The following is a 21,233-nucleotide window of genomic DNA, read 5'->3' as shown; positions in this document are numbered from 1 at the left end:
ACTTGCCCTCTACTTCAAGGGTGAATAAAATTAAGTTCCATGTTTCTATAATAAAAAGTAATCAGTCTGAGTGAACTGATAGGTAAGAATGTGTTATTAATACCTGGTGATACAATTATTTGCTCTCTGTTTGTTACGGTTTTCTTCTATCTCCTCCTCTGAAGAGGAGGTGTAGCAAGGATCGGATCAAAATGCAGTGTGGTAATTTTGATACATGTTTAATAAAACGAATAAACCAAAATAATAAAGAAAACACAAAATACGAAGACCAGGGCGTGACACTGTTTCAGACTCTAGAGGACAGATCATTGTGACTCAGACTCCTGCAGTGAAAGCTGTTCTCCCAGGACACTCAATTTCTCTGAACTGTAAAGCCAGCAGTAATGTGTATGGTGATTGTCACAATGGTCAGTCATGGGGCCATCAGTGTCTATCCTGGTACCAACAGAAACACGGGGAAAACCCCAAACTCATGATGCTCCCAGGGAACACACTCCATTCTGGGACTCTATCTAGATTCAGTGGCAGTGGATCTGGGAGTGACTTCACTCTGACCGTCAGTGGAGTCCAGACTGAAGATGCAGGAGATTACTACTGTCAGAGTTTACACTACCTAAACAGTGTCTGGGTGTTCACACAGTGATACAGAGTCGTACAAAAACCTCCCTCAGTCAGACTGTACAGTGACTGTACTGATACAGCTGGGACCTTCTGCAGGTGATGAGGGAGGAGATGATCCAGTACAATGACAGTGTAGTAGAGCTGAACAACAATAGAGTCAAACTAGAGCTATGTCTGGAAGACCTTAGATCATAACTGATCAATAAAAGTTTCTACTGAACATTAACTACATGTTGTCTCTGTTGAGTAACTCAAGGAAAACCATCAACCAATCTAAATAGAGATGATGTGCAATGATCAAAATCCCTAAAGATGACCTGTGTTTTGAATACACCCCTGGACAGTGAGAGTCAGGGTGCTGCTCCAGCTGTACAGGCCATCCTTCTCCAGGACCCTGGGACTGGCCTCCTGCTTCTGGCTGGTCCACTTTCCAGCTCAAGGTCCAGTCTGAGGGGAAGCCCTTGTTGGCCAGACATGTCAGTGTGGCTGTTGTTATACTGGACAGCTCCTCACTAGAGGGGGGCAGGAAGGTCAGGTTAGGGGAACTGTTCCCTAGAAGAAACACAACTCATCAATTACATCAAAACAAATCACTTTGGAAATTACTTCTAAAACTGTATATGAATATAAAAGTTAGATTGCTGAAAGATGTAAAGAAAACCTAAACAGCAATAAGATATTAAACAAATTACAAGTATAAAGTATACAAGTATGTGTTTAATTTTAGCATTACTTTGCCATACAGATGTGTTTTTAGGAACGTATCTGATCAGAAAACTCATATTAATAGTATTTGCAGAAGCCAAGTGGTTGGACACAAACATAACATAGACCATTTATCTTCACATTAATATTGTGGCTATCATAAACTCAATGAAATGATGACTACAATAACAGATACCATACTTGTCGTACCAGAATATTTGAAAGAAAGCTCAGTCAACAGCAATATATGACAATATATAAACTCAGCAAAAAAAGAAACGTTCCTTTTTCAGGACCCTGTCTTTCAAAGATAATTCGTAAATATCCAAATAACTTCACAGATCTTCATTGTAAAAGGTTTAGACACTGTTTCTCATGCTTGCTCAATGAACCATAAACAATTAATGAACATGCACCTGTGGAATGGTTGTTAAGACACTAACAGCTTACAGGTGGTAGGCAATTAAGGTCACAGTTATGAAAACTTAGGACACTAAATAGGCCTTTCTACTTACTGGAAAACACCAAAAGAAATATGCCAAGGGTCCCTGCTCATCTGCGTGAATGTGCCTTCGGCATGCTGCAAGGAGGCATGAGGACTGCAGATGTGGCCAGGGCAATACATTGAAATGTCTGTCTTGTTAGACGCCTAAGACAGCGCTACAGGGAGACAGGACGGACAGCTGATCGTCCTTGCAGTGGCAGACCACGTGTAACTACACTTGCACAGGATTGGTACATCCGAACATCACATCTGCGGGACAGGTACAGGATGGCAACACACCCACTGGGCACAAACCCACCATCGCTGGACCAGACAGGACTGGCAAAAAGTGTTCTTCCCTGATGAGTCGCGGTTTTGTCTCACCAGGGGTGATGGTCAGATTCGCGTTCATTGTCGAAGGAATGAGGGTTGAACCCTAACCCTAACCCTTTTAACCCTAACCCTAACCCTACACTTTACCCTTACCCTAACCCTAACATGAACCCTTACCCTAACCCTAACATTAACCCTAACATTAACCCCTACCCTAACCCTAACATGAACCCTTAACCTAACCCTAACATTAACCCTTACCCTAACCCTAACATTACCCCTACCCTAACCATAACATTAACCCTTACCCTAACATTAACCCCTACCCTAACCCTAACATTAACCCTTACCCTAACCCTAACCCTAACATTAACCCCTACCCTAACCGTAACATTAACCCCTACCCTAACCCTAACATTAACCCTTACCCTAACCCTATCATTAACCCTTACCCTAACATTAACCCCTACCCTAACCCTAACATTAACCCTTACCCTAACATTAACCCCTACCCTAACCCTAACCATAACATTAACCCCTACCCTAACGCTAACATTAACCCCTACCCTAACCCTAACATTAACCCTTACCCTAACCCTATCATTAACCCTTACCCTAACATTAACCCCTACCCTAACCCTAACATTAACCCTTACCCTAACATTAACCCCTACCCTAACCCTAACCATAACATTAACCCCTACCCTAACCCTAACATTAACCCCTACCCTAACCCTAACATTAACCCTTACCCTAACCCTAACATTAACCCTTACCCTAACCCTAACATTAACCCTTAACCTAACCCTAACATTAACCCTAACATTAACCCTTACCCTAACCCTAACATTAACCCCTACCCTAACCCTAACATTAACCCCTACCCTAACCCTAACCCTAACCCTAACATTAACCCTTACCCTAACCATAACATTAACCCTTACCCTAACATTAACCCCTACCCTAACCCTAACATTAACCCCTACCCTAACCCTAACATTAACCCTTACCCTAACCCTATCATTAACCCTTACCCTTACCCTAACCCTAACATTAACCCCTACCCTAACCCTAACATTAACCCTTACCCTAACCCTAACATTAACCCCTACCCTAACATTAACCCTTACCCTAACCCTAACATTAACCCTTACCCTAACATTAACCCCTACCCTAACCCTAACATTAACCCTTACCCCAACTGTAACATTAGCCAGCAGTTGCTTATCAACAAATAGTGTGTGACCATCGTAGAGCAGTTACAGATGGAATATCCGGGCGATCCAAATAAAGTGTGCTCTACAGACTATTAGTACCATTCAACTAACTATCTACTAACGCTAAACCTAGCTCTAACCATTTCCTATGTACAGTGTCTTTGGAAATGTTTCAGACCCCTGGACCTTTCCACATTTTGTTATGTTACAGCCTTATTCTAAAATGGATTAAATGTTGTTTTTTCTCATCAATCTATGCACAATACCCCATAATGACAAAGCAAAAGCAGTTTTTTAAATATTATTTTTGCTAATAAAAAAAATGAAACTGAAATATCACATTTACATAAGTATTCAGACCCTTTACTCAGTACTTTGTTGTAGCACCTTTGGCAGTGATTACAGCCTTGAGTCTTCTTGGGTATGACGCTACAAGTTTGGCACACCTGTATTTGGGGAGTTACTCCCATTCTTCTTTGCAGATCCTCTCAAGCTCTGTCAGGTTGGATGGGGAGCGTCGCTGCACAGCTGTTTATTTATTTATTTTTGCGAATGTTCACCTTCCAACAGGACAATGACCCTAAGCACACAGTCAAGACAATGCAGGAGTGGCTTCAGGACAAGTCTCTGAATGTCCTTGAGTGGCACTGCCGGAGCCCGGACTTCAACCCGATTAAAACATCTCTGGAGAGACCTGAAAATAGCTGTGTAGCGATGCTCCCGATCAAACCTGACAGAGCTTGAGAGGATCTGCAAAGAAGAATGGGAGAAACTCCCCAAATACATGCGTGCCAAACTTTTTTTAAATTGTGTGTAGAGTGATGAGGGAAAAAATGGATTGAATCCATTTTAGAATACGGCTGTAACAAAATGTGGAAAAGGTCAAGAGGTCTGAATACATTCCGAAAGCACCGTACATAAGACATTTGTTTTTAAAAAGTATGTAAACATTATTAAAAGTTACCAGTGTTCCAATATTTAAGAGACCAGTGATTCCATGTCTATGTACGTAGAAAGGACAGCAGCTTCTAAGGTGCAGGGTTGAGTAACAGGGTGTGAGCCGGCTAGTGATAGTGACTAAGTTCAAGGCAGGTTACTGGGTGGAGGCCGGCGAGTGATGGCTATTTAACAGTCTGATGGCCTCGAGATAGAAGCTGTTTTTCGGTCTCTCGGTGCCAGCTTTGATGCACCTGTATTGACCTCGCTTTCTGGATGATAGAGGGTGAACATTTTATAATGATTTGTGTTTTTAGTTCATTTTTCAGAATCAAGTGGACAGTACACTGTAAATCAGACTCCTGCCGTGAAAGCTGTTCTCCCAGGACAGACAGTCCCTCTGAACTGTAAAAACAGCAGTAATGTGCATGGAAATAACCTAGCCTGGTATCAACAGAAAGCTGGAGGAACTCCTACACTCATCAGTCTGGGACTCCATCTAAGTTCAGTGGCAGTGGATCTGGGAGTGACGTCACACTGACCATCAGTAGAGTCCAGGCTGAAGATGCAGGAGATTACTACTGTCCGAGTTACCATGTGTACACACAGTGGTAAAGAGCAACAACTTCCCTCAGTCCGACTGCACAGTGACTGTACTGATACAGCTGGGACCTACTGCAGGTGCTGAGTTGGCAGAGATGTTGACATGGAACACTGATTGGTAGAGGAGATCAACTCTGGCATGTGACAATATGATTAGAAATCGATCATTCAGATAAAATGTTCTCTGCCGTCATCATCATCCTGATTAAATTACAGATGATTATTACTACATTGTCATGACACCAAAGTGTAAACAAAAAAAGTAACCCCACCGAGTTACAAGAGTCAAAACATTTGCCCCTACTTCCCCTGTATGAAAGCAAAAAGATGTGGAGCTCAGACATTAGACACATGTCAGTAACGGTCAATGTCTATCTTTAGTAATACCCATCTTATTTGTCATCTATTAAATGGTGCTTTATTCATTGTAAGAATGTCTCCCTCCTTGAATCCACCATAGAGGTTACAGTAAAATGAGTCCACCCACTCACATCTGGCCCAGTCCAGGCAGTGAAAATGAAACTAGACTGGGAACTGTGGGATTGAAACTGAAATGTACGTAGACAGGGCTGGGTGGTTCTGCTTGTCCTAGAATAGAGCAGCACTGTCACCAGATGCTCATTCTGTCCCCAGGTGGGCTAAATGCCGGTATGATTACATTGGTGAGAGTCCAAGATCTCGATAACATTTTAGATTACTGTCTTTATAAGTCTAGAAGTCAAGCAGGTCAAAAACATTTCGGAAATATTAATAAAGCGTACAATCTCCTACAAGTGGATAGTTCTTCTGTTCATCTGTAAACATCGTAGCATCTTGTGTTGCTGTGAACTACAGTTTGATGACGATCTTGTTTCAAGTGAGAACTTAAATAACTAAGCAGTGACATTTAGGTCTGATACGTTTTATGAATCTATTTCTATTTCATTCAACTTTTAAGACTAAAATCAAATTACTGACAACAAAAAGCTTTGTTCCAACGAGAAGTCTTTATTTTTGTCTATTAATCAAAGCATCAAAGCAATCATTCCTACAGTATCTAAAAGTAATAAAACAGAACACATCAAATCTAACACTGATACAATCTCAGTCTACAGAGAGGATTGACACAATGACTCAAGCAAAGCCCTCTGTTAGTCTACATGTCAGTGATCAATAAGACAGAGAACATCTGATCTCAGAACAGAGTCAAAGCCGAGGAACCAGCGTCCTCTCTCCACAGGGGTGTGTGACTGGTGGGTCCTACCCAGAACAGTCAGCCCTCTTCAGGGTCTTGGTGACTGTAGGCTGGGAGCTCTGGTGGGCTTCACAGGTCACCTCTCCTGCCTTGGTCCACTCCTGGGCAGTGAGGGTCAGGGTGCTGCTCCAGCTGTACAGACCATCCTTCTCCAGGACCCCGGGACTGGTCTCCTGCTTCTGGCTGGTCCCGTCCACTTTCCATCTAATGGTCCAGTCTGAGGGGAAGCCCTTGTTGGCCAGACACATCAGTGTGGCTGTTGTTGTACTGGACAGCTCCTCACTAGAGGGGGGCAGGACGGTGAGGGTGGGGGCACTGTTACCTGGAACAAACAGAACACATCAACTAAGTAACTACATCAAGTACAGCTACACTAAGAGATTCTCTTCAGCAAAGTACACATCAAAATAAAGTGAATTGGAAATACCTTCTAAATGTGAATATAAAGTTAGATTGTTTGAAAGATGTGGAGAAAACACTAAAGTAATATGATACAAAGCAGATTGATGAACCAAACAAGTATAAAGTGGTAAAATAACTAGAGTTGCTAGTCATATGGTGTCAGTTATACATGTTATACAGATATTGTTTAGGAATGGATCTGATCAAAATAGCCTACTCATATTTATAGTATTTGCAGAATTAGAGCATAAATTAGTTTTTATAAAATATCAAGCATTTTAGATCATGAAGTATGTTACAAACATAACTGAGACCGTTCGTATTCACACTAAAAGTGAAGGCTACCATGAACTCAATGCAACAATAATGACTACTATATCCAATACTATTAAATAGTTATTTTACCAGAATTAAGAGTTATATTCTGCAATCATACAAAACAGACATGTAAATAAACACCTACAATTTAACATTTTGATTCAATAAACTGTTGAAAGAAGACTCCGTCAAAGCAAAATGTATAGATCATTTTTTTCTTCTAAAATCTCTATATTTGTATAGAGACATAATTTAAGATTAACATACTTTATAAGTGTAATCAGAAAGAAATATCAAGCGAGATTGTTACTTACTTCCAACATCTAGTCTGGTGGCGCTACCAAAGGTCAACCACAGTGATACAACCCCTATTACTGCTGGTACAAAAACCTCCTGACTATTGGACAAGCTGAATTTCTGTCGTCTGTGGTTCAAATCATTAACTCCACTATGGTATGAATACTTGCCATATACTATTTTATCTTCTTAATTTTAAATAAGTTGTTTTTTGTTTTGTTTTTCATAACATTTAGCAAAACCTACTTTTTCATGTACATTTCCTAATTGGTGACGTATGTTTATTCATACAACTAATGTAAAATGTAGACTAATCACTCTTATCACAATTTTTTTTAATGAAAACATATCCTCAGTATAAAGGCTAAATTGATAGAGAAATTGACTCACAACATCAAAAGGTGTATAAAACGGTTAATTTGGTGTTTACTTACTTCCAACATCTAGTCTGGTGCCGCTACCAAAAGTGTACCACAGTGATACAATCCTATTACTGCTGGTACAAAAACCTCTCTGTGTTGTGTTGCTGCAGCTGTTACAGTGAAGATCACTCATACAGAATCACACTAAAACACAAATACACTTTACCATCTTCCAGGTAGAACAAACACTTCATATTAGCTGTTTCTAGATAATACAAATATGAATTGTGTCTTAAATTCAGATAGTAGTATTTTTCCTTCCTCTGTGTATCAAGTGTTCTCCTAGTCTGGAAGCACAGTCCAGCATTAGATCAGTGTTGCTAGTATTCCTCCATATTGTCCATATGAAAGACAACAGCAGCAGCAGTAGTGATAGTGATCCATGTTGTATATTCCTTTATTAAACATGTTGATCTCAGATTTAACAGTGGTGGTAAAGTCACAGAGGACAGACAACACTACCAGAGGAATCCTACCAGCTTTAGTTTAGAGAAGTGTTCACTAACTGATTAGAGGAACTTACATCAGAGACCAAGCATGAGTGAACAGCCAGTCCATTATATCTGATCATCATCAGAATAACGATATAATGTTGGTGTGCCTAACAAACGTCATACATTAGTGATATGGTTAAAGAGTTGCTGTTTGATGTTATAAAAATGAGCACATGCAGGATAAAATACATTCTAAAGATGTGGGCCTTCCTGGAAACGGAAATAGACTTAAAACATTCATTTGAATAATGCATCTCCCCCAGCTCTGAGTGTTTACCGCCCTGTGAGTTTAACACTTCATGACTGAGAGCTGTCCTTCATGACAACAGAACACACAACAACCATGACTTTTATCACCATCTTCATCTGGACACTTGCTTGCTGCTGACTTTATTGTTGAAAATTAATTAAATCTACACCACAGTAATGTATATCAATAATCATATTTATATTCAGAACTATTCATTACTATATGTAATATTTCATTCATAGAAATGTTTTTATTCAGTTTTTCAGAATCCAGAGGACAGTACACTGTGACTCCTGCAGTGAAAGCTGTTCTCCCAGGACAGACAGTCTATCTGACCTGTAAACAGCAGTAATGTGTATAATGCAGGGACCTCTTCTCACCGTCTTGCCTGGAGGACCTCCTAAACTCCTTATTTACTATGCTACAACACTTCAGTCTGGGACCCCATCTAGATTCAGCGGCAGTGGATCTCATAGTGACTTCACTTTAACCATCAGTGGAGTCCAGGCTGAAGATGCAGGAGATCACTGCTGTCAGAGTTTGGCACAGTGGTAATATGTTCACAAAGTGATAAAGAGCCATACAAAAATCTCCCTCGGTCAGATTGCAGTGTCTGAGGGGGAAGAGACAGTGACATAGAACACTGGTCACTAGAGGAGGTCAACTGTGATGTGATACAATATGGTTACAAAGCAATCATTCAGATCACATGACCATCATCATCATCATCATGGTTATGACTTGTTATATTTGTCATGGCCTGAAAGTGTAAATTAAAGTTACTTGATGTTTTGAAACACAATACCTGTCCATATGCAAAGCAAGATCCATAGGATTAAAACAAAATATGTTATGACCTCAACATTACTTCAAAGTTACAATCACTTCAGCCCCAAAATAAGTCCTCATATGGACCTTTAACCAAATGTCTGATTTAAATTGATGCAATCTTCTGGCATTATATAAACTTTTTTTCATGAGCAGATTACTAACTGCTAGATCTGTGAATGAGACTGTGAATGACGCTGGACTAAAACATGAGACACATGTACACTACATACAGTATCTACACTACACTACTACATACACTATATAAACTATCTACATAATGTACACTACATACACTATCTACACTATCTACATAGATTATCTACATACACTAGCTGCACGACATACCTACACTATCTACATAATTTACACTACATACACTACCTACATGATCTAAATACACTATCTACACTACACGACCTACACTACATAGACTACATATACTATCTACACTACATACACTATCTACACTGTCTATATACACGATCAACACTACACTACATACACTATCTACATACACTATCTACACTACACTACCTACACTACACACATGATCTACACTACATACACAACCTACACAATCTACATACACTATCTACACTATCTACATACACTGTCTACATACACTATCTATCTACATTACACACACTAGCTACATACACTAAATACACTACATACACTATCTACACTACACGACCTACACTGTCTACATGCAGTATCTACATAAACTATCTACACTACACTACTACATACACCATCTACACTGTATAAACTATAAACTATCTACATAATTTACACTACATACACTGTCTAAACTACACTACATACACTATCTACATAATTTATACCACATACACTATCTACACTACAGTACATACACTACATACACAATCTACAACATACACTATCTACATACACACACTATCTACATACACACTTTATCTACACTACACTACCTACACTACACTACACTACACTATCTACATAAAGTGTCTAGGTGTTCCACAGTGATACAGATCTGTACAAAAACCTCCCTCAGTCAGACTGCACAGTGACTGTCTTGCTACAGCTGGGACCTACTGCAGGTGCTGAGGGAACCAAGTATAGTTATTGTATCTGACCACTAGAGGGGAGTTAAAAATCAGCCATAACTTATGCTTGAAATCAGTCAGTACTATCCCACTGGGCACACACTGATGGAATCAATGTTGTTTCCACATCGTTTCAATAAAATTAAGTTGAACCAACTTGGAAAAGACGTTGAATTGACGTCTGTGCCCAGTGGTAAGGCTTCATAATGCGTGTGAGAGTGCAACATGAGAGGAGATGGCAGAGAAACATGGTTTCCTGCTGTCTGGGGATTGAGGATCAAACGGTTTTTGATTCATAAGGATCTGTCTCTGTCGGTTAGCATGGAACTGGTATTTCCTTCAGCCTACGGCTCTTTTCTTTTGTGACGAGAACAAGCCCCTCTTATGGCCCTCACTGAGATCATCCAGAGCAGGGTAGCTTACTCACACACACACACACACACAGCGGGCAGTTAAACTGTCATACTGTGGTCACACACACTGATGATGTGACTCAAAGAGGGGGTGAGACAAAAAAAGTGTCAGCACACACTCTGTGGCCACACAGCAGCAATAGATATTTAGGCAACAACAAAGTCCAGTCTCAGTAGAGAATGTCTCTGATGTTGTGTAATGTCAAAATCTCTGATTAGACAGACATAGACAAGGTAGGAACCTGCGATACATGGTGTTGTGTCAAAATATATGACAGTCCAAATTATATAGTTCTAGTAAGCGGTTGATTAATGTCTTATTGCCGTTGTCCCTTGTTTAAGTGAGACCCTATATCAGCCCATATATTATAGAGATATCAACTCCGATATGTCAAAGATACCAAATAAGAGATTTCAGCTCTGTTCTCTCAGGGATATCACCCAAGAAGAATCAGAGATACCAGTCCAGAGTGACAACAGTCCAGAGTGACACCAGTCCAGAGTGACACCAGTCCAGAGTGACACCAGTCCAGAGTGACACTAGTCCAGACGGGGAGCTTTCTGATCTCTATGCAGTGCTTGATGTTGGCTTCTTCTGCTCCCTCAGTGGTGATCAGGCTTCCCCCATTATTGGTGTGTCAGTTGGACTGGTGACTGGTGGAATAGGGATGGTTATGGTCCGTTCCACATCAGTGGACAGCCTTCTATGGCCTCTCTCAAGGTTACTCTCTGGGGAGCCTCCTCTTCTAGATTTAATCTATGGAACAGAATATCACGTTGAATCATTCAATACCATACACCAGTGCTCTTCAGTCCTGGAGAGCCAGTGTGCAGGCTTTTGTTCTGGCCAAGTACTAACACATTTGATGATAAGTTGAAATGTTGATTTAGGTGTGTAGTAGTAGTGCTGGGCTGGAACAAGAGTCTGCACACCCTGTAGGTCTTCTTGGCCAGTCTCTGTCATACAGCCTGAGCAAGCCATTCACATTGTTAACTTACCGCCCACACAATGAGGAACACGCAGGCTGTGACTGGGATCGGAAGCAGGGACAGCAGACTCCCCCTTGACCGAGTCTGTTCATGATCCTGTGCTTCACTTCCTGAGAGAGACAACAACATGCTCTGTGAGGAAGAGACTTGTGAATGCTGTATGTTGGGGCTGAATCGACACTGTGTGTTGGGGCGTGTTTCTTACCTGGTGTAGTAGGGGCAGGGCAGGGTGGAGGCACACAGCGGAATCCTCCTTCTCCCTGAGCTGCAGAATTCAAAATGTCTCTGATATAGTCGAAATACTGCCCAGATGGCCATTTGACCGCCCTATAGTGGCATTTAAAGACTTGCATTGTTGCCTCCTGGAAGTACAGACAAACAAAGTAAACATCAGGATGGTTGCACCACTTAATACGGTCAATAAACTGGGTCTACAGTAACTGGGTCTACAGTAACTGGGTCTAAAGTAACTGGGTCTACAGTAACTGGGTCTACAGTAACTGGGTCTACAGTAACTGGATCTACATTTGGCAGAACTAACAGGCATTACCAGCTCCTCATGATCAAATTTGAAGCGTAGATTTTGCAGCATGGTGATGAAGATCTCAATATTATCTTTGTTGGAAGAAATGGCACCAAACACCCGGGCCAGTTCCCTGAGGCTTTGTTCCAGTGGATAGATATTCAGTAGAACCCAGCACACACCACTCTGGAGTAAGAAAAGGGAGAAAACCGACTAGGTTACATATGATTCCAATCTACAGATTGTAAATAAAACAAAAATGTTCCTCTACAAAAATGCTGCCAAAGTTTAAGACCACCCAACTTCTCTCCTTCTAAAAGTTTCTGCATGATGTTTTGTTTTTGAGAAATTCTACTCACCCTCTCTTTGGGAATATAATGCATAGAAATGTTATAATCCTTTGGAATATTGTGTTTCTGAAAAAAATAAATTTGTATTATTTGGCCCATTTTTCTGTATCAAAAGAAGAGATTTAAAGTTGTTTTTAGGATGAAATAAACTCTAAATAATCACCAGACTAGTTTTGCATAGTAGAGTTCAGGTTAGAGTATGTAGAAGTTCTTACCAATAACATCAGCCTGCTCACGTCATCTGTGACAGGATTCCCAAATCCTCCTGAGCATACTCCAAGACTTGTGAACAGAAATAGGACACACGTGGTCGTCCGAATCTGACAGAGGAAGAACATCAGAAAGGGAAGACTTTCCTTTCCCAGACCCTCCGTACATGGCTTTCTTTTCTGAATCTGTATATGACTTCACTTTCTCATCAACCCTCAAGTTAATTCTAGAAACGTTCTAAAAACAAAAATCACAAAATATTCAGGAAAATCTGATAATACATAAAAATGTGGATTTCTACTCACTTTGCTCTTCATATGGAACTTGAGAAGTTAATGAGGAAGACTTGAAATCCAATGTTTCTTTCTTCAGGCAGAGGACTTGTCATGATGACATGTAAATACTATAGACCAGGGTCCGGCTGACTAGTGTCGCAAGGGCCGCCTACAGGCACTACTCTCTGTCACTCACCCGCACGCACACACACATTTTATAAACTCTTACTTGTTTGATATTTGTGGTCTATCTAAATGGGGGAATCACTTTTTTTTAAAGAGTTGTAGTCCCGTTTCCGTTCATAACCTGCCCTGAGCCTCTTCAAGTACCAAGCACCATCTCACAAAAACGTCTCTGTGCTGATTCCCTAACATTTCCAGCTAAATATTTATCATAAATGTTATCAAATAGATTGTGAATCAATATCCAGTGTAGTATCCAAGGATATGAGGAGGATATTTGGCTGTGATATGGATTAGAAGTATGTCTGAGAGCCTGAGAGGAGAGACAGTCTGTGATTCATATGCTTTGATTCATCTGACCTTTTGTTTACGGCACAAGGACAGCATTGTGTGACCAGTCCACTGTCACTCAGTCAGACACTCAGTCACATAGTGTGTGTGTGTGTGCGCGTGGATGTGTGTGTGGGTGGGTGTGTGTGTGTGTGTGTGTGTGTGTGTAAGCGAGGGAGAGTGTCTGTGAGATCTTGTGACAACAAAAGTTGCTCGGTGAGAGTGCACAGAGTGGTTGGTAGCATATATGAGTCAGACATCACGGAGGAGGATGAACGTACAACTCATGTGACAAATCACTCACTTGTTACTCGTTGTAAGGTTTTGATCAGGCACACACAAGGTTACTTAACAAAGTACATTTTGTCTGTGTCGGACGTTAGGAGCCAATAGGGGAGATGGTACGAAACGCATGGAGAACAAGAAAAACAAGGTGCCAGATGTATTTACAAGGGAAGGAAGATACTGTAACTAAAGTGAACAAAAATATATCTAGACAATGTTTTTATATTAGTGTCTGTCTTACAATATGGGACAGTATTGATACTGCTTTTTTTATGAATAAATAAACCACACAAAAATTCTGGTCATCTCACTGATGAGTTGTCAATCGCGTTCATATCACAGGTGTCCTGTATCACCAGACTGTTGCCCATTTGCATATGAAGACAATTTGCATTGGTAGCACATGCTTCAGTGTTCTTAAAGTGTTTAAAGTCCTGTGAGTTAAACGTGTGCTTTATAGAAGCCACACAACATAAGACAAAAATGACTTTTATCTCCATAACTATCTTGGTCCTTGCATTTTACACAAATGGTAAGTTAGGAATTACTTCAGTAATTGACCTTAAAGCATTCTATTTTAATATTATTATCCTAATTTGAACAGAAAGTCTTTATTCTAATATTCATATTTGAACTGAAACAGGTTAAATCTAAATCAATGACTGCAAATTCATATTTGTTTATCTCTTCCAGGCTGTGCTGGGGACATTCTATTGACCCAGACTCCTGCAGTTGTCATGGTCCAGTCTGGAGAGTCTGCCACGATCAGCTGTAAAGCCAGTAGTGCCATTGACGATGACTTAGCCTGGTACCATCAAAAACCTGGAGAAGCTCCTAAATTCATCATCGACTTTAACACAGGTTTAACATCTGGTCGATATCAAGGCACTGGATATGATATTGAGTTCACCCTGACCATCAGTGGAGTTCAAGCTGAAGATGCAGGAGATTACTACTGTCAGCAGCATGAAGCTGCTCCGATCACACAGTGATACAGAGCTGTACAAAAACCTCCCTCAGCTGTAGAGGAAGTGATCTAAATCTGCCTACTGGGGACTTTCACAAATGTTGTGTTGAAATACAATATTAATATTTATCGTGACAAGGATTATCATGACAAATACAGGTAAGCTCAAGGCCCAATCTGAATATAATATCAGTTAATATGCCAGTGTGAGTGTGTATTTATGCACATTTAGGTGTAATATTTGTGCTGTCAAGAAAATTACCAGGCAAGAGACGGGAGCACAGTTAGTGTTGTTTAGAAAGAAAATCTTGTTTAGTAAGAACAATCTTCCCAGCTCTGCAGATTTTGCTGTGAGGAGGCAGAGTCATTAGATCCTTTATTTTGGTACTGTCCATATTTAGGTCGTTTTTGGTCACACGTCCAGAAATGGCTGAAGAACTTCAACATTTACCTAGAATTAACGCTACAGATAGCAATACTGGTGATTTGAAAAATCACAGTCAATTGATCAATAATATAATAATTATTTTAGCAAAAATGTTTATCTTTCATTTACAATCTGTAGAAACTATGAGAATAGAAAGGTTCAGCACTTTTGTGAAGCATCACAGCACAGTTCAGAAATATATGGCTAATAGAAATCCAGAATGGATGGCGTTAAGAGATAGATGGGAGGGGTTGAATGGAGCTGAATGGTGGGGACTAATAACAGCAAGATAACAAATGTAAAACATTCGTGGTCTGTGAAATGTACATAGGTTCAGAACTGTTGTGAAACAGCACAGATACAAATAGAAACTGGATAGACATCAGAAATAGAGGAAGGCCAGAACAAAAAACAAACCAAATTTAACTATTGTAAAATAGATTGTGTCTGTAAAATGTGTAAAGTATGTATAAATTAAAGATAGAAGCCTAGGTGATATTGTTTATTAGTTTACTCCTATTGGGCCGAGGGGTGGTAGGGTTTGCGGGGAACAATAAAGGTACATAAAAAAGTGTATAGGTGTATGTATATATATATATATATATACAGTTGAAGTCAGAAGTTTACATGCACTTAGGTTGGAGACATTAAAACTAGTTTTTCAACCACTCCACACATTTCTTGTTAACAAACTATAGTTTTGGCAAGTCGGTTAGGACATCTACTTTGTGCATGACACAAGCCATTTTTCCAACAATTGTTTACGGACAGATTATTTCACTTATATTCACTGTATCACAATTCCAGTGGGTCATAAGTTAACATACACTAAGTTGACTGTGCCTTTAAACAGAAAATGATGTTGTAACGGAGGAGCGAACCAAAATGCAGCGTGGTGGTTACTCATGTTCTTTAATGAAAAAATGAACGAGACATGAAAAATACAAAACAACAAACGGAACGTGAAAACCTATACAGCCTGTTTTTTTTTTTTTATAAAAAATAATTTATTATCATCAATACCATTCATTCTTTACAACTCATAATTTACATACATACTCAAATAATGGTATTTTTAATTAAACTAAACTTAACATAAACCCCAAACAAAATCTCAGGGGAGCATCTTCCCTCCCCGTCACCCAACAAAATATCTTCCCCTATCTCCCTGTCCCTAATCTATCCTCTTACAAATCTAAATGACACCCAGCCCTAAACCCCCCTTCCACCTCTCCCGAGCAGCATGCTGCCCCCACTTCCTCTCCTCCCTCTTCATCCTCCCCCTCAAATCTCCTTCCACTCTCCTCACTATCCCTTCCACCCCCCAATCTCTCCCTGTCTTCTCCATGTTCAGCCTTGCTTCCCACAGCCCCCGTTTAAAGAGACTCATGAGAAGCCAGAGCAGAAACCTGTCCCTATCCGTCCCTCTCGCTCTCCCTACACCCCTCTCTAACCTGGCCCACGTCAATACAAAATCCCCCTTTACCAAACCTAACAACACCCGTGCCCTAGCCCATACTACTCCAGCAAAGGCACAGTCCCAAAAGACATGGCGCACAGTCTCCTCCCTGCCACAAGAGGATCTTGGACAGGTGGGGGATTGCACTAAACTATACTGGTACAAGATGGAACGTACCGGCAAACACTTATGAAGGCTCAACCAATTCAGGTCCTTGAGCCTGTTGTCCAGACCCCTCACCTGCACTCCCTCCCAGACCACTTCCGAGATGCCTACTACAGGCGCAGGACTCTCTGCCTTACTGACCTCATCGTACTGGTGCCTATGATCTAAACCTACTCGGGCAACTTCAACCTCTGGGTGCGCACGCAGCCACTTGGCCGCATGACCAAAGTGCCACGGCAGCTGTTCCGCCCGAGGACCCGTGTTAGACCACACCATTATGCTTCTCGCCTGATACGAGAAAAATACCCGCAGAAGGTAACCGGACGGGTGTATCACTGGCTGAGCAAGCTCCGTTAACAAGAAAGAAACAAAAATTGTGTCCAGCTTGAGGGGGAAATGTGGTACCCCCCTACCTCCCTCCCTGATGGGACAAATCATGCGTGCCCTGGCGACCCACTCATACCTGCCACTCCACATAACCTGAAACACAAGCTTCACTAGAGGCCTTCTCAGACAAGCCGGCAATGGGTAGATGTATGCCAAATACAAAAGCGACGGCAACACATCCACCTTTAGGACCAGGACTTTGCCCATAAAAGACAAATACCTAGCTTTCCACATTGCTAGCTTCCTCTGTACCACTGCGATATGCATGTTCCAGTTTAGCGTCGCTGAGCTGGAGGTCTCAAAATGGACCCCGAGAATCCTCAGGGCCCCCTCACAGAGAGATAACCCCCCCAGGCACATCCGTTCTACCGCGCCATCTTCCGAAAAACTTGACGGAAGACTTTGCATGGTTCAGAACTGCTCCCGACGCTCGAGTGAAATCCCCAAAGATGGCAAGGGACCTTGTCAGGCACGAGTCCTTGCACAACAACAAGGAAGTGTCGTCGGCGTACTGCGTCATCTTAACACGCAGTCCACCACTTCCAGGGATCAGCAGACCTTCCACCCATGTGTCTGCCCTAATGGCAGCCCCCAGAGGCTCCATGTACAGAACGAAGAGGAGAGCCGAGAGTGGGCACCCCTGCCTGACCCCAGAGGTCAAAAACGTCACCCAAGTGACTATTTACACTAACTCGGCACCCCGCTCCGACATATAATGTACGAATCCATCCTATAAACTTCTCCCCAAATCTTAATCGACCTAACACTCTGAATAAAAAGGATCTATTCACGCGATCAAAGGCTTTCGTCTGATCTAGCGCTGCTACCATAAAAGGCAGTTCTCTATCTTCAACCAAAGCGATGGAGTCCCTGATTAACTGTAGGTTCCATCTAATAGAGCTGCCCTCTACCCCGCACGTCTGATCCTCATGAACGACGTAGGGAAGGGCTGTGCGCAACCGGTCTGCTAAAACCTTTGCAAGTAGCTTGTAATCTACACACAGCATGGTCAATGGCCGCCAGTTGCCAAGGTCAGTTACTTCCCCCTTCTTATATAAAAGTGACAGCACACCAACAGCCATTGATCCCCCCGGGACCCCCGTCTCAAGGATGGCCTTCAAGACTTCGAGGACCACTGGTCCAAGTATACCCCAAAACTTGAGATAAAACTCAGCCGGCAGCCCATCCATCCCAGGCACCTTCCCTTTTCCCATCCTCATAAGAGCGCTCTCAACCTCTTCTAGTGAAATCTGGGCCTCCATCACTTCTCTAATGTCCTCCGGCAACCGCCTGGACAAGTGTTCTAAAAACACATTTCCCTGCTCTACATCTATTTCCCTTTCCTTAAATAAACCTTGGAAATGATCAGTTGTCACCCTGACCATATCCTCTGGTTCTCTAACTATACTACCATTTTCTTCCCTAACACCATGCATTACCTTCCTACTCTGTCTTGCCCTAACCAACTTAAAGAACATAGCAGAACAAGTCTCATTATGTTCTAGAAAGCCGCTATGCGCACGCTCCAGGAAAGCTCGAGCCTTCCGCTCCTGCAACTCCCTGAGCTGCGACTTTAGGGTTGAGGATCTCTCCCAGTCAAACGACCCGCCGAGGTTGCCTGCCTCGTATTCGAGTTCAATTAACCTTTGGATACGATCCACCTCCCTCCTCTCCTCCCTTTTTTTCCTCTTGCAATACCCTATTATAAAAGCCCTAATCCTCACCTTAACTAATTCCCACCACTCTAACACCCCCTCGCACATGGACCGGAGACCCTCAAGCCTCCTAAAGAAAACATAAAACCCGTCAACAAAAGCCTGCTCCTCCAGCACATCCCGACAACTGTCCCAAAGACCTGGGTACAAAAATATAATCGAGCCTCCGCTCAACCCCCCCCTGGAGTTACGCCATGTAGGACCGTCCATTTTCGGAGTAGTGTGCATACCACCATCTACCAGACCATGGCAAGCCATTAGCCTAGCAATGGCGCCTGCACTGTTATCCCCCCTCTTCCTAAATCTGTATTAAAATCCCCCCCTATCACTAATTTCCTATTTGTGACACACAGGGGCGTCAGACAGTCCACCATCTCCTTCCTGTCTGCCACCACCTGTGGCCCATACACCACCACTAATCTAAATTTACAATCCCTTATCGTGACATCCACCCCTATAACCCTCCCCTGCATTACCACAAAAGAATCCTCCACTTTTACCTCCCTGTGCCCACACAAAATCCCTACCCCCGATGAGTGCACCCCCCCTACACCCCAAACCGACTCCCCCTTGTCCCACTCCCTCTTAAATCTACTAACATCCCCTCCATCCCTCAGGTGAACCTCCTGTAAAAAACAAAACCCACACCCTCCAAATAACTAAAAACCACCCTCCTCTTAACAATATTTCTTAAACCCCTTACATTTAAACTAATAAAAGTAAAATTAGACTCCATGAAAAAAATAAAACATGTAATACACTCAAATTCTAAACTCAGACAGAAAAAAAAAACAGGAGACTCACCCGATGCTCCCCTGCTCCATATCTACCGGTGAGAACACCATCCGTAATCCCGACATCCCCCCCTCTTCCTCCATCACACCATCCCAGGATGCAGGAATAGTGTTTGGCTTCGGGGTGCCCTGCACCCTGGGTCTACCCCCACAATCCTCCCCCTCCCCAGTGTTGCAGCTGGTTTGGAAAAAAATTGGGGAGGCTGAGTCCCCAAACAAAACACTCCCCACCTCCTCCTGTACCCAGTCCTGAGTCTTGTTAGGTGTGTCCCCACCCAAATGAAGTTGAGAGTCTTGGGAAACCAGCAGCAACCCAGAGGTTTCTCCCACCCCCATCACTCTCTTGGCCATCCCCTCCCCCTCACTGTCGGCCAATCGCACCCTCCTCTTCATTCTCTTCTTTGGTGATGGCGGCAGTGGAGAGATACCACCCCCCCGCCAGCTCCTCCACCATACCCCTCATCTCTTCCACCATGTCACTTTCCCCCCAGTCCACTTGCTCTTCCACCGTCTTCTTCTCCACCACTCCTCCCTCGCTTTCTTCTCTCTCATGCTCCTCCACTCGGTTGCCTTCTTCCACCGCTTTTCCTGGTTCTCCTACTCCCGTGCCTTCCGTTTCCTTCTCTCTTCCATCCGCCGCTTCTTGCTCCTCTTCCTTCCTTGTGGCCTTCCCCTCTGGACTTGTATTCTTGTCATGAGGCGTGTTTCCTTCCCCTCCTCTTCTTCCCCCATCCCCGCTCCCTGCTCCCCCCCAGCCGCAGACGCATATGACCTCTGACGGGCCGGGCACCCCCGCCACAGGTGTGCTGACGAGCCACACCCATGGCATGTCTTAGGCTTGTCACAATCCCTCGCCTCGTGATCCTCAGATCCACAAGATCTGCATTTTCTCATGCTGCACGAGGCAAAAATGTGTCCGTAGGCCATACAGCGCCTGCAAAATGGGGGCTGACGTGCATAAAACAATGTCCGCCTGTCAGCCCCAAGGGAGAACATAGCAGGAGGATGGAGGTAGCCACCATGTCCCTTTGGGTCCTCCCTGAGAAGGGCCTGGAAACCTCTCCTCCCATTCCAAAACCCAAGGGAATCTTTGAGGTGCCTAGCTGAGGAAACATTATCCATGCTCTCCCCAGAAAAGCCCTCACCTCTTCATCCTTAACGTAAGGGTTGTAAATGTTAACAGTTACAACCCTAAAGTTATTCTTCGCCAGGCTTGATATTTCGTAGTGGCACATCGGCCTCTCACCTCCCACTGCTCTTGCCCTTCTCAGGATATCATCGTGTTTTTCTTCTGTATATAGCGCGACGTCGTATGCTCCCTCCAACGAGTTGCCTTGGAAACAAAACACGTCCTTCACCGTCAGCTTTAGAATCCCCATCAATATAATCCTTCCAAAAGATTCTCGTCCTAAAGGCTCCAACTCCTTTTCCTTCCAAGCAAAACGAATCGTGTTGGCCAGCCCAATCCCAGGGACCGACCGTGATGATGAATTTAGCACCATCTCCGCAAGGAGAATGGCGCTCG

General features: G+C 42.7%; 2 protein-coding genes and 1 gene segment (V, D, J or C); 1 reads left to right on the top strand and 2 right to left on the bottom strand.

The window, feature by feature from the left end:
- Positions 1-5,866: 5,866 nt before the first annotated feature.
- On the bottom strand, positions 5,867-7,796 carry LOC135515818 (Ig kappa-b4 chain C region-like). The segment is given in 2 exon segments: positions 5,867-6,455; positions 7,585-7,796. Coding segments are annotated over 2 exon segments (438 nt in total).
- Positions 7,797-9,265: 1,469 nt separating this feature from the next.
- On the bottom strand, positions 9,266-14,498 carry LOC135515817 (uncharacterized). 2 transcript variants are annotated; one of them, XM_064939577.1, is made up of 7 exons: positions 13,027-14,498; positions 12,727-12,831; positions 12,521-12,577; positions 12,189-12,347; positions 11,844-12,000; positions 11,648-11,748; positions 9,266-11,405 (listed from the first exon to the last, which is right to left on the bottom strand). In XM_064939577.1, the coding sequence occupies exons 1-7, from the start codon at positions 13,036-13,038 to the stop codon at positions 11,262-11,264; spliced, it is 735 nt and encodes a 244-aa protein (XP_064795649.1). In that variant the 5' UTR covers positions 13,039-14,498; the 3' UTR covers positions 9,266-11,261. The 2 variants fall into 2 exon arrangements, with proteins under 2 accessions (XP_064795649.1, XP_064795648.1); XM_064939576.1 differs by having other exon boundaries at positions 12,727-14,498.
- A 327-nt stretch (positions 14,499-14,825) lies between these two features.
- The window catches only part of LOC135515815 (zinc finger protein 79-like), a 16,958-nt gene continuing 10,550 nt past the window's right edge, over positions 14,826-21,233 (top strand). For both annotated transcript variants that reach the window (XM_064939572.1, XM_064939573.1), the window contains exon 1: positions 14,826-14,920. In XM_064939572.1, coding sequence (XP_064795644.1) covers positions 14,908-14,920 — 13 coding nt within the window. In that variant the 5' untranslated portion in view covers positions 14,826-14,907. The remainder of the gene's footprint in view (positions 14,921-21,233) is intronic.

This window comes from Oncorhynchus masou, chromosome 27 (genome assembly GCF_036934945.1).
Source record: "Oncorhynchus masou masou isolate Uvic2021 chromosome 27, UVic_Omas_1.1, whole genome shotgun sequence".
Taxonomy (NCBI): domain Eukaryota; kingdom Metazoa; phylum Chordata; class Actinopteri; order Salmoniformes; family Salmonidae; genus Oncorhynchus; species Oncorhynchus masou.
The sequence above is the reverse complement of the archived record's forward strand: the minus strand, read 5'-3'. Positions and strand labels throughout refer to the sequence as shown.

What these genes read in the sequence shown, in the direction of transcription:
- LOC135515817 (XM_064939576.1), bottom strand. Translation starts at nt 12,849, where the DNA reads ATGTTCTTCCTCTGTCAGATTCGGACGACCACGTGTGTCCTATTTCTG. An exon ending in AATTTGATCATGAGGAGCTG is followed by an intron (nt 12,001 to 12,188) that starts GTAATGCCTGTT and finishes CTGTACTTCCAG; the next exon opens with GAGGCAACAATGCAAGTCTT. An exon ending in CCCTGCCCCTACTACACCAG is followed by an intron (nt 11,749 to 11,843) that starts GTAAGAAACACG and finishes TGTCTCTCTCAG; the next exon opens with GAAGTGAAGCACAGGATCAT.